Raw genomic sequence first — 18141 nt, 5'->3', positions numbered from 1 at the left:
GATATTATGAGGTCACCAATCATCTGGAGTTTGGTGATAAGATGCGAAAATCATAGCCCCACGGAAATCCCAATATTGTGTTAGTAACGCCAAGGGGATGGATCTGAATTAGTGTAGTGGTGTTTTAAATAGAAACAATGATGCCATAGTGATTAAGGAATCTTAGGTTTAGAGAACTACTGTGAGAATGAAAGGGGGGCATACACAGAGGCGAGCACCAAAAGCTTTGCATGTATCTCTTAGTGTCATTGGTCGACTGTGGGTACGATTTCAACATACAGGAACTGCTCGACACAGGCCAAGAAGACAAGGCAGTCCAGGACAATAACAAAAATCGACAGCTATTTAATGTTACCGGCACATTGGAGCACACGACGAACTGCAAGTGATCTAAACATGAGGTCTCAAGTTAACAAAGTGTACAGTATAAACTCAAGGTGATCTCCATGCACGAAGGCCATTTGTATCACTATCTGCTATAGAGTTGAGCCAGTAGAGTATCAGCTGGACCTGCTGCTGAACATCGTGAATGAGGAATTCTGAATGGAGTTTAGTAGATTTTGAGTTTAACGTCCTGTTCTGCAGTGAGGCTATATGAGACCTGGACCTACTGGTTAACTTGGAATCCGAACCACATGAGCTCCTGCCGGGTATCGATCCCGGGGTCTCACATGCCAAGAATCCCGAATGGAGTTACGTTCTATTTTCGGATGAGTCTTGGTTTAGATTGCATTAAGACAATCGACGTATACTGATCTAAACAGAACGTCGAAATCGTAATTATGTCGCCCATGTGCGTGGCGGTGGAATCATTCAGGGTTTGGGTAGTGGCCAATGTACCGACCTGCATGTCATCCAGTATGGTAGCTTGACAGTCCACGGCACAGTGATGAGATTCTCAGGTCTCATATTGTGTGGTCGGCTACAGCATTTGGTCCCTTGTTTATATTCATGGACGATAATGTTCATCCTCACCGCACATGGCTGGTGGACAATATTCTGCACACTGGCATCGCGAGGATGCAACGGCCTTTTTCCCTGGATTTTTTTAAACGAAAGAAACACATTCACAGCCAATCTCTCCTCACTGACTGATCAACGCCTATGCCAATTATAGAATTTGTGACAAAAGATACTAGTAAGGAAAGATTTTCAGAAATTCGACGCAGAAGAAAACATGGGATTGCAATTATAATAATATGCCCATATTTTGGAATCTCTTAAGGTCAGAAACACGAGGTCAGAGGTCAGAAACGTGTTATAAAATAATTAAACCTCTGTTTGAGCCTTTTTAGATATCTGTCCTAGAAGGGAGCGAAAGTGGTAGGATAGGTGGATGAATATAATAATTATTATAAGATGTCCATATTGTGAAGTCCCTTAAGGTTACTTACGAAATTTGGTATTTAGATTTTTCACTTAAAATAACTGAACAATGTGTTTCAGAATTTCTTGTTATTTATCCTAGAAGGGAAGGAAAGAAGTTGGTTGCAATTCTTACAGTAAGAAGTTCACATCTCGCAATCTCTTATGGTTAGAGAGAGGAATGTGAACATGATTGAACACGTGTTTCAGTATTTTTAGATGTCTGACCAAGAAATGAAAGAAAAGGGGTGGGAGTTGTTCATTACGAGGTGTACGAATTTTATGCGAGATTGAGTTCAAATGAGTTCTATATGAAAGGTGCAAAAGGAACAACGCAAAATAATGCCCCTAGTAACATGTAAACTTAATAATAATAACAGTAATCCTACAATTAAATTACCAATATTATATGGTTGGTATCGATTCCACTTAGGTTAATTAGTGTATAACTTGTGATAAGTAATTACGAAGTCTGTAAACAGTTGGTATTGAACAAACAAAACAAAACAAAACAAAACAAAACAAAACAAATCCACGAAAAAAATACGAGTTTTGAGTTTTCGCTTTACGTATTTATGCAACGGCAAAGTTACGAAGAAATAAGTCAACCATTAACGTGGGCTTAGAACTAGGACTGGGTCTTAAATCTGGCATACTTAAGGGGGGGGGGGCATCCATCATGCAAGATTAATCCTTGCAGAATAAACGTATGTATTCTATTAGAGATGCAGCTGGAATAATCAACCGTTTGCTACTGTTATTTAAAATCTTTACGTGCACAAGTTGTTATTAGCCAGAGGCAAACACAAATATACACAACCACGGATCAGAATAGTTTCAAAATCGAAATCTGACAGTAAAAAAATATAATTATCTTTAATTAATGAATAGTACGAAAATGTAAATTAGTTTTAGTTTATCAAGAGTAACGTCCCAAGATTATGCATCTAGACGGCAGTGATAATGAGACGGAGGATGATAGTGGAATGAAGAAAGTAGAAAGAAACAGAAAAATCCACGGTGTTGTTCACCAAAAAGCCCACTTGGTGAGAGCTGGGATTGAACCAGGGATTCCAAGCACTAGAGGTGAGTGCTCTATGACTGAACTACCATGCCTCCCTCTCATAAATCAACCCTTGTCTACAGTAAGTGTGTAATGGTGAAAAGGTAAAGATTATCGTACAATATGCTAAATTAAAATTATCATCAATCAAAGTAAAAACGAACATAATATTAGAGCATGTACATGAGCAGCAAAGAAAAATACAATGATGATGCATCATAAATGAAAGTATGCACCTGAAATATTTTGTTCTCGGATATCACTGACTTCTTCACGATCTTTGTATTAACACACAAAATAATTCGATTTATACATTACTACTACATAGTTTTTGTATATTTTTTCTACAAGGTCATGAACAGCATCAATGGAAAACAAAAGAAATACAAAGTTTAACTGAATTATAAATACTTCCTTACCGGCGGCTGCGTCAGATACGGCACGCGCGATTGCTGAACTAGAAACTGTCCGATTTCTACTCATTATTTCTTCAAACTCTGCCTCACTTATCTGCGGTGGACCTTCAGATCTATTATCTGGAGGTGGTGCACCAAACTGTCCAGGCTGCAAATATGGAGTTTAAATATGTCATTGAAGTCTCCAGTCATTCCACACATCCACAAGGAAATAAAAGTCAAATTACTTGCAACACATCAAATACAACTCTTACAAATATTAAAACAAAAATAAATATAAAAATACAGAACTTGTGTTGTATCATTTTTCAGATGCAACACTTACTATGTACGAAAAGAAAAACGAAATAAAATAGTGAATGAAGAACAATCATAACATTAATATTTGAGAAAAATTGTTAAAAACAATTATCAAATCTGTTTAACACATCAGATATGTATTCCCAGCACAACTAAAGGCATGTTTAACACATGCAGAGTTCATTTCGATAAGGGCTCATATAACAAATTTGAATGTATATAGTCCTGCAAATTTTGTTCGAGTTGTACATATGAGTATATGGTTTGTATGGATATAGGATTATCCTTATTGTGTCGTATACTTTGATAAGCTTTGTGTGGACGTGAGTTCATACCTCATCCTAGTCATTTTACGTAATAACACGCATTTTCAAGAAAACGCTACGTAGGACCTTATCGATTAGAATTAGGAATTAGATTTCTGGGCCGGTGTCTATGGCCAATTAGCCCGTCACGAATATGAGACATGGCGTCCCTCTGCGAGCACCTATCCGATGAAAGGGAAGGAAGAAAGCGGCCTGGGACCTATATGTTAGAAACATCCTGGCATTTGCCTGGTGTTAATGTGGGAAACCCGGGGGAAAACTCACTCGAGATGGCTGGCCGGAAAAGCTGTTACTCTTTTTCGACCGAGTGTCCCCACTGGGAATCGAACTCGGGACTACTAGCTTAAGACCTTATCGAAACCAACTCTTCATATATAAATATGATTTACAATTAACTTGAAAAATGAGGTGTACAACTACAGCTAATTTAAACACAACAAACTTCCCTAAGATTTCATCCCGAAACTCTGTGAACTGACAGCTAGCATTTTTCCATATGTTTATGGATAAACTCCCTATAAATCGTACATTTTCACTAATACAATACAAGAGATCATCAACTATACTACTACAACGAAAAGAATGAATGCATTTGAAATATTTTATGAAAACCAAAGCATAATTGCAACGTTTTTATTGTATTACTCGTTCCATGGCTATCTTGCAAAAACCATTAAAAAAAATATAATAATAATAATAACTGAAACAATATGTTTACAAGCTATTATACAATGATATTTTAGTTAAACTTCTTGCAGCCGTGTGGAATGGCATCAAAATAAACTATTTTGTGTAGTAGTTATACCTTGAATTTCTCTCTTTCTTAATAGTCACAGATGTAGAATTTCAAAGCTTTTTTTTTTAATGTAAACGATTAAAAAATATATTATTCTGACATATTCTTAAATGGTAGTTTAAATCCTACCGAAAGAAAGAAATTAGCAGCATACATACGTATGGAATAGGATAAAAGTATAAAAATAAATGTACAATTAGTTTAACAATACTGAAAATACAAATACTACACGACTAAAATTTCGTATGCATGTTTGTACGAGTATGGGTCTTGAAATAGCTGTAAGGGAGAAAATACAATATCATAATCACTTAAGAAAACCAGGGTGGTCCAAATGCTTTGTTACCTCCCGTAAGAGTTGTATTAACACACAACATGCATCAGATTATACAATACTAGTACATAAATTTTATGTTCCTTGTGATGCTTTTACAAGAAATCCTCGATATTTTAGATAGCTGACACCAGCACTTATAGTTTGGAAGAAGGCTGATTGCAAAGATATGCACACATGAACGAGTGCATTCTGGGAAGAATAGTAATCAATTCTTCTTTTCCCGTCTCAAATGTTTTCCCCAACTGATTATCTCATATCCACTGAATATCTCAACTTTATTATGAAGTATTAAAGTATAGACAAATTACAAGATATTTGTGAACTTTCTCTTTCCACGCATAGGGATGAAGGAGATTTTACGCAGCTGATGACTAATCTGAATGGAACTTAGTAGTGCATTTTTCACAAAAATATACGTAAAATTCAACTCTTGATTCCTGATTTTACTCTACATTGCAGTTGTTTAACTTTCTGTTGGGTAATATAAAGAAACGTGTTTCCTAATAGATACCAAACAACCCAACCGCTGAAGAAGGCTGTTACGTCCAATTCTATTGTTATTACACCTTTCTGTAGGTGGTGACAAGATATTTGAACCACCCTCTACACAGGGATTCGAATCTATAAACCCTTCTTAAGCCATATGTACTTTTCTTACACGATTTCACGATGTGATATGTGATTTTTGTTTTGTTTTATGTAACACAAAAGATATGAAGAACATAACTCTTAGAATCACTATTCAAAATCTGTGTTCGAAGCATACTACTAGAAGCAGGATTTGAACCAGCGATCACAAGCACTGAACTATTCATGAAAATAACATGCTTATGGACTCCAGAAGTATAAATAATACAGCTGATTCAAAGCAAGGATTAACAATAATCTTTACCATTGTTCAAGCATTGCTTTTATTATACGTAAATTTGACTTAACTATTCGCTGAGCAAAACAATAAGTTTATTTTAAAAATTATTAACGCGTAACAGTTTCGCCCACTATCCACTTTGACTTCGTCAGGCACTATGGATCATAAGTAAACTGAAGGAGGATAGAATGGAGGATAATTAAACTGCTGACCCTTAGTGGGAGCAATAGAGTAATAAATCACCAGCAAAGAACAAAAATGTTATCCTAAGTAAGATCACAGATAATGGCTCTATGAATACGGGCATACTATTAGGTTTCTCGGAGGCTAAATTCACATTAAGAAATGTTTCTGGTAAAGCAAGGATTTTAGTCAGCACTCAAACAATTGTTCTTTCAGTGATAAAGACCATAATCATCATAAGTTCTTTCACCGTCTTAAATTTTTCTTCCCAAGATCTCACATCCACTGAATACCTCAACTTCATTAAATATTAACTATTCAAGTATAAACAAATTACATTAGAAATATTTGTGAGCTAATTCTCTTTCCCACGCATGGGAATGAAAGAGATTTTACACAATGAATCACATATCAGCAACAAGAGGAGTGAGGTTCACGTTTTTTCCTCTTCCTTTCTTTAAAATACAGTTCATTATACAGCTGATGACTGACCTAAATGGAACTTTAATTGTGAATTCTTCACAAATATATATGTAATATTTAACTCTTGAATTCCTATTTTACTCTGCATTACAAGTTGAAGTGAAATTTCGTATGTAATATAACCGGTTGGTTGTTTTACTATACGTCAGAAAATTACAGGTCATCACATGCACGTATGTTTGTTCTACGACAAACAAGAAACGACTGTACAACTTTTATGTTCTGTGCAACACTACCTCTCGTTAATCACACTAATCTGAAAACTTTCCTATTATTACGCTTTCCGTTATGTACAGTACACTAAATCTAAGAATTCTTTAAAATTTCAATTCAAAAGATTGGATTTCTTAAATATATTACCTAGTTATATCATAAATACTGTCACAAGTTTGAATGTGAATAACACAGAGAGTATTAACACCAAGGCAATTTATTTTGGTCATGTTGTACACCTGACGCACGAATCATTTTTCGAGATGTCCCCCCTTAGCCTTGATGCAGGCACGAAGTCTGTCCGGCCACTGGTCAATGGCATTACGCACCACGTCCATGGGAAAATTGTTCACTGCTCGGATCAAAGATTGTTTCAGACTGTCGACAGATGGATGCCGCTTATGGCAGACCTTTGCCTGAAGGACTGCCCAAAGTTTGTAGTCCAACGGGTTAAGGTCCAGGCTGCTAGAAAGTCAATTAGCGGTAGAAATGTAGTCGGGACGTTCCGTACTAGCCCTCCTGGGTTGTTTTCGCTTTGTGTCCTGGAGCGAAATCCTGCTGGAAGATCCAACTTTCTCCAGGGAACATGGTAACAGGCAGTGGTTTCACGATAGGTGTTAGCACTGTGTCCTGGTACACCTTGACAGATGTTTTAACACCTTGTTCGCAAAAATGCAGCTGGGTTGTGCATGAGTAGCTCACTCCCCACCAAACCATCACTGAGGTAGAATGATGTGCCCTCTGAACCCTTGGAGCTGCCTCAGCAGCTGCAGTAGATGACGTGGCATATACACGATCATTTTGGGCGTTGTAGGCCTGCCCAACTTTTTTGAATACCTTTTCGTCAGTGAACAGAATCTTTCTGTTCACATTGTTGGCGTAATGCTGCAACAGTCTCTTTGATTTAAGGACACTCAGCGACATTAATGTTTGGATCAGAAAGTGACCAGTCCGCCTCTTACACGGACGTAGATGTAGGTCACTCCTGAGCACACGAGACATGGAATTTCTGCTGATGGTTATCTCAGCAGCCATCACACTTTGTTCGAACAGGATTTCTTCGAATTCTTGCTGCGACTGCTTTCTGGACCTGCGGGGTTCGTACCGTTTGTGGTCTGCCACTCCTTGCGCGGTCAGCTGCCGTTCCAGTCTCGGTGTATCGCTGTATGGCGCGATACACGAATCTCTTGCTGATTTGTAAGGGGTTCCAGGAGGTTGAAAATCTCACCTGCTGTCTTCCCGACCTTGTGTAGTGCAATTACTGCTACACGATTTTCGTAATCGCCCCACTCCATCAGAACAATATCAACGTATGTCATGAACAATCAAACACACACTACATGCATCTTCCGCTTTATACACAGATGGCAGCACTGTGCCACTCCGGATACCTACAGCGCCACTCCAAACTTTGTGACAGTACTTATGATATAACTAGGTACAATGTAATATCATCTGGATTATTACTATCTGAATACATTACAGTATATTAATCCATTCAGTGTGCAAAACCGAGCTGAGCGAATTTAAAATCAAAATTCTTAAGTGAAGGTTCGTTAGAGAAGAAGGGGGAAAAAAAAAAGAAAAAAAAAAAAGAATTCAACTATTCCGTTAACATATATAAAGATCGGGCTCAGTGAATCCGTAACATTGGTAGCAAAGAGCCATTTTCTTTGGCTACTGGTACATCTTCGTCTTTTTCCGTCTTTACTTACAAGTTAATCCCTAATTGCTCACATATAAACTTTCACATGTTTTTCTATCTCTAAATGGTGGTAAACGAGATGTGTAAAAGAGCACCTTTGTTTAGTTGACAGATATTTGCTCCATCTAGTGTAATTACGTGAAACTCAACCACTAATACCTTCTTGGTGAACCTTTACGTATATTGATGAAAATTTCAATATCAAGCAAACAAAGTAGTTTTTGGAACAATCTCAAAATAAAGTTTCTAATCAATCTTTACTCTATTACTATTCTAACAAATGATGTTATCAGTTTTCAGGCTCTCGTGTTATCGCGGCGCGCCAAACACAAAGTGTGGCCATGCAAGATTCGTAGGCTGAACCTAAAGAAAAGGCAAGACTCCAATTGAAATATTTAAAGGATATGTTACGTATCGTACACATCTCCAGTTGTTTAAAAGGGATAAAATTTATCAAGACTATTCCACGATTATGATCTTGACACTAGAAATTAGTTTCATTCTAAGAATTTTCATTCATTAATCTGGTATTCATTAATCTTGCTAATTACTGTCTAATAAACTTAAATAAATGTAACATTCCGCAAGTTACAAAAGACGAAAAACTACTAGCACTACGAAGTCAAAATCCTTGATATGATATTATTTAAGTTCTTATAAAAGCAGTCGAAACACAGCAAACAAGTTTAAATAAATTATTTTCAGATTAGTCAACTCTTAAATAGCACTGCAACACACAATCACAATGGTCAACGAAACATACTTGATATATATTCTCAGAACCCATATATATTATAAAATTTTCACTTACTCAACAATACTTACACACACAGACACACACAAATACTAATACGAATACTTAACAACACTCTTTAACATAAGTTGGTTTTTCACTCTAGTGCGAACACGTGCTGTATAAAAAATATGCTGGTGAAGAATCCAATGTGTAACTGAAAACCTTAAAACTGCATTCCCAAACAAAACTACAAAATTTGACTAGCATTTAACACTACAATGGAAACAGAAATAAAACGTATGACGTAAATGAATGGACTCTGTTGAGAAAAAGGAATTCATTACAATTATCACGTTCGATATGATAATTTCAATTTAGACAGATAAGTGTACAATCTTTTAAAGACACTATTTTTAATATATACAAGAACCGTAATACATGCATGTGTACAACCTTGTTCAAAAATAATTAATAATAATAATAAAAAATAATAATCGGTGGGCTGATTAAAAGACCAAAATTAGATCAAAAATTGTTTGGTTGAAACAGAGAACAAGATTGTGCACACTAAAGCAAGTTAATCAACAGATTGTCTTCACATTATTACTGCAAATTTCTGATTAAATCTAGCTGTACGGAAACCAATATTACACGTTAAGAGAGAGAAAAAGCAGTACTGTTTTATTTTCTTTAAAAAGAAACTTTTTTAACTCGGGGGCAAAATGTATTATAATGGTCACGGTAATCCCACCCACCCTGTTAAAAGCAAGTTAATTCTTCCTAAAATGAAGCATTCTTTAATTACAGACACCTTAACTCTCTCAATACCACTTACACGATTCTTTCCCCAACCTCGTACCTGGGATGTAGGGAGTGGCCCGTAAGCATGAGGTGGTCCATGCGGTGGAGGGGGACCTTGATGGGGGCCACCTCCTTGCTGAAAGAAAGCTGGATTCACGTGAGGAGCTGGTGGGCCCTGGGGTGGAGGCCCTACGTGTCCTGGTGGCGGTCCCCCTGGACCTGTAACGAAAAGTAAATTTGATCAATAACGAAGTATGAAGAGATATTCTCTCATACAACACAAACACAAATCAGAAAAGAAAACTGATCACAGCAAACACACAGAAAAATTAAAGTTCTTCTAACTACACAAGATATAAGATACGTAAAGGGATACGAATTTTCTATAATAGTTTAATTCTGTGCCTAATATAAAAGATTTCTTGAAATATTTTTATGTGAATTTAAAACAAGATACGGAACATTCATTGAAAAATGCAATACTCCTATATTCTGTACCATCTTTTTCCGAAATGAATGATTTGTAAAAAACACATGAGAAAACTACGTTTGGGAAAACAATTATTACTTCATGCTTGCCTTACTTTTATTCTACGTGATTTTCAACGTATGATTACGATCACATGTCAAACAGATTTAGTATCCCCAATGCTCTAACTAATTATATTAGTTAAACTGGGTCTGTAATGCAATCTGACGGAAGTACTTTTGTTTGAAAGTTTGACATGTTATATAAATGAAACGAAATGCAATGAAATGAAATTTTTTAGTTTTACGTCCCACGTTTATGCCGGCTAGGCTAAAGGAGACGGGTGTTAAGTAACCACCTTCCAATTTGTAAATTATCAATATTAAGTCTGAAGCAATAATAAATTGTTTATAAGAAGTAAGTGTATCATGACTAACTATAGTATCGTTTTCAAATAATACAATAGAATTAAATCGTATTGTTCTTTTAACACAAAAACTGAAATGGTATATCATCATTTATTCTTCAGTTTGATATGCAAAGTTCTTGAATTTTAAAAATTAAGGTCGATATATCCTTGAAGTTGCCTATGTGTTCTTTTAAAAATACACTCTACCAACAACGAATTTTTATACGACTTCTCTTGTTCACATTACGTTACATCATATGGTAATACCGTCAGCTATAATTCCAGATCAGATTAGATTTCGGGCAACCATAGCATATAATTATATGAAAAAACTGCGAACACAGCTATCGTAAGATACAGTACTTACGGTTTCACTGGATGAATGAAAGAACTGTTTCTCCCAATCATCACCTTATACAACAAATATACAACGCATTGTTTAATAGAAAACGCTGTTTAACTATCAATATCCAATGAACACACCACAGCGAAAGATAAAAATATTGTGTATGCAATCTTAAAATTTTGCATCGCTAATTATAGGTTTAGTGATTATAACGCACTAATATGACAAATGAAAAGAAATGTAACATTGCGCCCACATGACTCATTTTCACGTTACGTAGGTAATAATAGGCTAGATGTTAAATTGTATTATGCATTAACGGCGGAACAGGCATTACCACGTATCTGATATTTGTCCTAATCTACAATATTGACTGATATTCTGAATATATAGTTTCATACGGCATACCAGATATAAAGCATTACCAAACGAAATGATGCATTCTTATTAATAAGATTCTTAACGAATGCATTGCCGACACTACTCAGCCAGAAAATAGTCATCCAACATGGAAGAACTAGTACTATATACATGAACATCTAACACAGAATGGAAATATTGATCATCCTTAAAAATCCCTTTTACATGGCCATATTTTATATAATATAGTTTTGTATTGATAAGATCTACGCTTAACTCTAGAATTCATTTTTTCTTATTTTTGAATACGTTCAGTATTTCCGTGTACTTATGTTCTTTTCAAAAACAGTTCTTCAATACATACATACAGTTACCCTACATCACAACATACTACAAGCACTGAAGTCTTATACACGAGAAGAGCAATGTAATATAAAGCCGTATCTTAACCACAATCATAATATCAGACTTACGTGCACAATAGAAAAAAAAAAAAAAAAAAAGAAGAAAATATTTTTAATAAAATGCCGTACTCGCATATACTAATCTTACATTCACTGTACAAAATATTTCTTGTCGTCTTAATTATGGATTTACTCTTATGCTGAGTTAACATAATAATGTTGTCCCAGTTGTTTTTACTTATGTAAGATATTGTTTAATCTGTACCCCTTATTGTATATATTACATATTATATTTTGTGTTCTTTGTTCTCAATTTTATTTTTATAGAAATCAGTTTTACATAAACCCAATTTACACACGCGAACTACTATTGTTGCTAGCAGAACTCAAATGCATTTGATCCTTCCATGGGAATCAAACATCGAACATACGGCGTAATGTTTACTAACATACACATTATTGTTACATTCCCTGAGACTATTTTTAAAAATAAATTGAAAATCGACAGAATCACAAAACTAAAAACCGCACTATTAGTAACAAATACATGTATTTTTAATATAATTTTTAGTATCATTCATATTTTACTGGTTTCAAGCTCTGAAGTTTTAAGCGATCTCCAGTGGGAGCTGGAATCGACTAATACCGATATAATACATACATTTCGATGTATTGCAATTTCTACATATTACTTCAACGCTACGCTGCAACTGTATATACCTATCACCTATGAAAGATTGATAACAATATCAAAACAAAAGTATCCGTTCGTCTCTATCACCATAATGATATTAACATTAGCCTTCTCATGTTGAATTGCAACAGGCATGGTATATATATATATATATATATATATATTTTTTTTTCAGACTGGCTTGACACGATCTTCGAGCAACAAGTCTATTTTGATTTATAATACATTCTTCAAAATGATTTGTGCCAATTTCCAAACTCTCTTTGGTTATTTAGTTTTTAAAATCAAGTATAATACACATCGGACATATTTTTAATTACAGAACCACAAGTTATTACACTCGATTACAACCAACTCGAAGATCTGAATAGCAGTTTCATACATTACTTTGAAATACATTTTCTCTAAAAATATTTAGCATTACACACTCATAAAAACACCCATTAATAGGTAATCAAACCCAAATCCTCCAATGACTTTCATCCACGACGGTCCTGGTACAACTAACCTGGTGGAGGTCCTCGTGGAGGAGGTCCTTGCCCTGGACCTGGTGGTGGTCCTTGCATTGGTGGGGGCTGTGAATGGGGAGGATAACCTGGCCCTAGAACAAATAAGTACCAACGCTAGTATTACAAGTGCTAGGGACTTCATACAAACGTGCTTTAATTTACAGATAATAGTGTTTAACATTTAACATGCTGACTAGCGTTTAACTTCTTCCTTCACACAGTATAATTTCGAGCGATCTTCGAGCATCGTCACATTATGATTTCATTTAGAAACTGTAAAACCATTTAACGTTAATGACACACTAAAACTATTGTCCTTATACAAGAGGAAATAAAAAAAATACATTTAACTTACGATACCATTTGTAACACTTCCAATTCATGTGTTCAGAGAATAAAATACGATTATACACACAACTGCACATCTATTAAGAACTAAAATGCCTGCATTTTGATCAATAGTTTATTTATTTTTTTTATTATTTTTAAAACTCTTGAATCTTCGTTTTAGACATAACTATTGGAGACATGTGACCGAGTGACACAAGATCTTTGTACGACCAAAAGAAAGCAGTAAATAGCCTTAGTTTCAAAACTGGATGATAAAAGGAATAAGGTGAAGCAGTACCAAATCTAAATAGAAGATGAGTAAAATTACATAGTATGAACTAACTATGAACTAACTACATACTATGAACTAACTTTATCTATTTTTGAAAATGAATAAAATTCCTTTTCAAAAATAGATTAAAGAATATTATTAATGTGCTCATTCTACGCTTAGCAATGACGTAGCACCCATTCCTACTATAATTATCATAATTCATCAACAATTGAGGAGTTTGATGCAATAAAGAAGGTAAGTCTGAAACATGCAGTTGGAGAAAAACGATGTTGAAAATTTAAGTATTTTTTTTTTCTTACATAAAACAATATAATATCCAGCATTTTATTCCGATATTGAACTGAAATGTTACCAGGAGGCTAAACAAGCATGGCAAAAGCCACAAATGCGTTTGATGCAAAAAGGGCGTAAACTCGCTTACGCCCTTACTATATCAAACTCCTCAATTTAAGATTACATAGTCGTTGCGCTTTGAAAAACTGTACGTACTTATCCTACAATATTTTAGAAGGAAAGTTATATATGAAATCTGCACAATATTTGCAACGTATTAATTGTTTAATGAGTTTTGCTAAAATCGGCTACTAATATTAACTCTTGATACCTATATTTGTTACACAGTGGGTATAATGGTACACTCCTTACTTTGTTGTGAACATTTGAAACATCAAACCAAAAGGAGCCATTTCAATCAGTTTACTGCTCCTTTTCCACAACATACATTATTGAAAAAAGTTACACTTTAGTTTTTCGTAGCGCAAAGACGATATAAAAGTACTGCATGTTAAACCCATTATCTAAACTTGTTTTATAATGTTACAGAAAAGGGTTTTCAACAACATAATATTTTACGTCAGTTCAATTATTTCTTATAGGAATGATTTTTTAAAATTATTTTTGAAACGTTATAGCCAATAATTTGTCGTTTGTAGATTAAACAAACGCCTCTTTGATAAGCCATCTTTGTACTTATAATACCATTGGGCAAGAAATTGTCTTCACGCTCGTGCATCAAATCAGTACATAATCAGAATTGCTAATTCTATTTTATTCTTCTTAAACAGTGAATTATCGATAGTTGTATTCTACATTGGTAACAAAATTATACCATTATGTATACTGTAGTTAAGTATAATTTCAGGAGTTTTTCTGAGTAAGTTTTTTATGGTGACCTTGTCTGAAATTAGAACGAAACAGCTTAAATGAACACGTGAATTTTGTTACCGATGTAAATATTTTAAAAAATTATTATGGTCTTTATCATTTATATGTTGGTTAGAGGCACTTCACAATAACGTATGTTTCAAAATATTCATGTGGTGAGATTATATACGTGACGTTATCATGTTTAGTGGAAATGACACTGGCGTATGAGGACAAAATTGTATGGAACATATGTAACTGATGTAAGTATAATAAAAAGAATACAGGTTATGGTTTGCAGCATTCCTAACAAAGGTGTATATATATGTGTGTGTGTGTATTTCAATACATAAGCAAATGATCAACAAACGTAATGTAACACATTAGCGATAATATGCATATATTATATTATTTGTGTACAATTAGCACGACATATATACATAGTGCGTACTGTAATCGTACAAAGAAAAATCTTAACATTTTATAAAACTTTTTATTCATTAATAACTGTGAAAATATTACTGAGATCTGCATTAGATTGTTTATTATTGCAATTCTGTCGAAAGTATGCTGAGCTGAAAAGGAAAGCAATATTGACGATTTGAGTTAATACTAATTTGTAGTCAGAACAGATTAAATAATAAGACTTGACATTTCTACTTTAAATAATTTAAGGCAGTTGGCACCTTCAAAATATTCACTGTTCACATTAAGTGTCTCATTATCTTTGTTTCAGAACAGAAAATATTCTACTGGCATTAAAATAAAACATTTTACAAGTCTGATGTTTATTATTGTTTTCTATTTACTTTTAACAGTGGAAGATTCTGTGCATCACTAGTAATTTTCAACAAAGGAGAAAATTCACGTGGTGTTCGTATGTTAACAACAACATAATTTTGTATAAATAATGTAGAAATATATAGTACTGTATCAAAACAACATTAATTACAAGTAGATCACAACAAAAGAATGTTTCTTCGTTTCTACCAAAATCACTAACATGAAATTAAGTAATTCCTTTGATACAGAGCGGCCAGAACAACGAAAAAAACATGCAAAACAATCTACGTGAATTTATAACATTTTTTAATTACGTTTCGTGGCGAATTAGTTCCACCAACCCTTTCTACAAAATGCCCATCAACTGCAACTAGTTTTAACTCTAGAATTATATAAATGGGAAACGACATTTGAACTAGTTGTAACAGAAACTCATTTAACGAGAATATTTCACATATTCACCGACAGTTTTAGAACTAATAATAATAGAAACGTCAAACAGAATACATTCCCCAATTTATTAGGACAATTTAATGTTACGCATACTTATGATATATTACAACTATTAAACTCCACTGTGCTACATCCAATAAACAGTTATAGCTGGCCAAACGACTTGTTACTTGTGTTGTATATGGTTAGCATATGCATTCCCATATTACTACTGTTACTCGCTTTCTACGCCAAATTCCGCAACCTGTTCATTCGAGCTGTACTCTGAAAATTGGGAATTTAGTATTCTCATTGGAAACCGTAATCGCAAGCATAAAAAGTAGACAGCTTTACTATTTGTCTACATATTATCATTTGTCTACGTAAATATGATTTATATCTTCATCTATATTGACTGGAACTATTACTTAAATAATTAATGTTTTTCTGACCAGAGTATATATTTATTTATTTATTTATTAAAATTAAGTAAGTAGTAACGGTTACAGTAACTTAACGTCTGATGAAGATAACGTTAAGTTATTAAAACTGTTACGACTTACAGTGGAGTCCCGATTATCCGAGTTTCGACTAACCGAGGCTCCGTGTTATCCGAGCTTAATACAACAAAGAAAATTTAAAAACTAATCCGGTTACAACGATAAGCAGTTTAAGCACTTTACAGGCTTTTGTTTCGGTAACAAGGCAAACATAAAATTGGCATAAAGATGACGATTTCGGCCGACATTGCCATAATTAAGCTAACGAGCTTTAATTGTTGCACGTCTTGAGTTGCAATTTGAGAAAGCACTGCACAACGTCGAACAGCGAGACGACAAGGTACCAGCTGACATTATAATGTTGTTACGTCTGTGCAATACAGTGGCCAAAAACGAGACGGCTCAATGAAGCACAAGACTATGAAATACTTTGTTCAACTTGTGTATGTATTATGGAGAAGAATTCTTGAGAACCGACCTAGCAGACAGCTTCAGTTCCATCCTCGAGTGAACACAACTCACTAGTAATGTTGCCAACTCATAGGTTAAGAAAGTTACAACTGTAGTTGCATGAGAGGCCTATTCCAGCATCTTCATTTACTGCCACGATTACATCAACTACTACCATACAGCATTGTTCGCATTTTGTTTTTGTTACTATTACAAAATAAGTGTTTTGTATAAGGTACGCTTTTTGGTTCCCAGATGTCTTTTCCTGAAGGAGGTACCACACCTCACATATGCTTCTCAGCTGTGAGGGAGGAAGTAATACTTTCACGTAAATTCTACTGACCGTGTTTGTTTCTCCTTTCTTTGTGCTTCAGATCCAGCGCAGTTTCAGCACTCGATGAACAGTTAACGAAAAATTAGAATAATTAACATGTTCCTTACCAATGACAACGGTCACATGAAGGCCTGCAATTGGAATTACCCTTTCAGAACATTATTCCAAACGAAATGCTTGTCCTACAAAGTGTATACTGAATAGTAATCAGCAAGCGTGAGTTCCCGTTAGCCTAGAATTACAAAATAAACATTATCGAACGCAGGACATTCATTCAGAGAGAGTCTAAGGTTTCATAGAACAGCAGGACTTTTTTTCTAAATTTTGAAACTACTTTTTTTTTTTTTTTTTTTTTTTTTACCTTATAATTGTTTTGACGACGTTGATGCTGATCTGTTTTAAACAGGAAAAACCTTTTTTGAATAACTGTTCAGGTTTTATTCAGTTCTAAAACAGGATGATGACAATAATATGGTTAGTTTTAACTAGTGTTGCTCACGAGACGAGAAATTTCTCGTATTATCTTGTCTTCAAGATGAGAATTACATTTTAAAATTCGAAACGATGAGAAAGATGAGATAATTCTTGTCTCGTTTTTAAGAATAGACAAGAAACTTCTCGGGATTTGCGGGAAAAACTAGTGTACTAAATGTATTATAACTGTATTACAACACACACTCGTGGACGCGGAATGCTTCTTATAACTTCCAGATAAAATCAAGAAAAAATGAAGGTATAGATTTTATACTTACATTTACGAAACGAGACTAGCGAATTTCCGAAGTGAGACGAGAAAAGCTTTCCGAAAATCGAGACGAGACAACCTTTTTTTCTCGTCTCGTGGGAAACATTAGTGATCGCGACTTGGGTATGCTATTCACGTCACATTGGTTTGTGCGTTCAGTTAGGTCTTATATTGCATACAAAAATGAAAGCGAACACACTCTTCATTTTTCGAAGAGTAAGATATCCGCACCAACTGAGCGCAGTATTACATGAAAACGAAAAGAACCTATTGATAACAAATATGGACTATGATTATGCGCTTTTCAAAAAAAAAAAAAAAAAAAAAAAGTGTATCATGGACACGT

The 18141-nt window shown here is 34.6% G+C and overlaps 1 protein-coding gene across 4 annotated transcripts in view; it reads right to left on the bottom strand.

The window, feature by feature from the left end:
• Positions 1-18141, bottom strand: part of LOC145670360 (cleavage and polyadenylation specificity factor subunit 6-like) — a 144806-nt gene that overhangs the window by 46028 nt on the left and 80637 nt on the right. For 2 of the 4 annotated variants that reach the window (XM_081738941.1, XM_081738938.1), the window contains exons 7-9: positions 12783-12875; positions 9627-9811; positions 2848-2992 (exon numbers count right to left, since the gene is read on the bottom strand). In XM_081738941.1, the coding sequence (XP_081595067.1) occupies positions 2848-2992; positions 9627-9811; positions 12783-12875 (423 nt within the window). The remainder of the gene's footprint in view (positions 1-2847; positions 2993-9626; positions 9812-12782; positions 12876-18141) is intronic. The other 2 variants (XM_081738939.1, XM_081738940.1) reach the window with 2 other exon arrangements.

Source organism: Thermobia domestica, chromosome 14 (genome assembly GCF_964235325.1).
Source record: "Thermobia domestica chromosome 14, izTheDome1.hap1.1, whole genome shotgun sequence".
In the NCBI taxonomy this organism is placed as follows: Eukaryota; Metazoa; Arthropoda; class Insecta; order Zygentoma; family Lepismatidae; genus Thermobia; species Thermobia domestica.
This window is presented reverse-complemented; position numbering and strand designations above follow the sequence as displayed.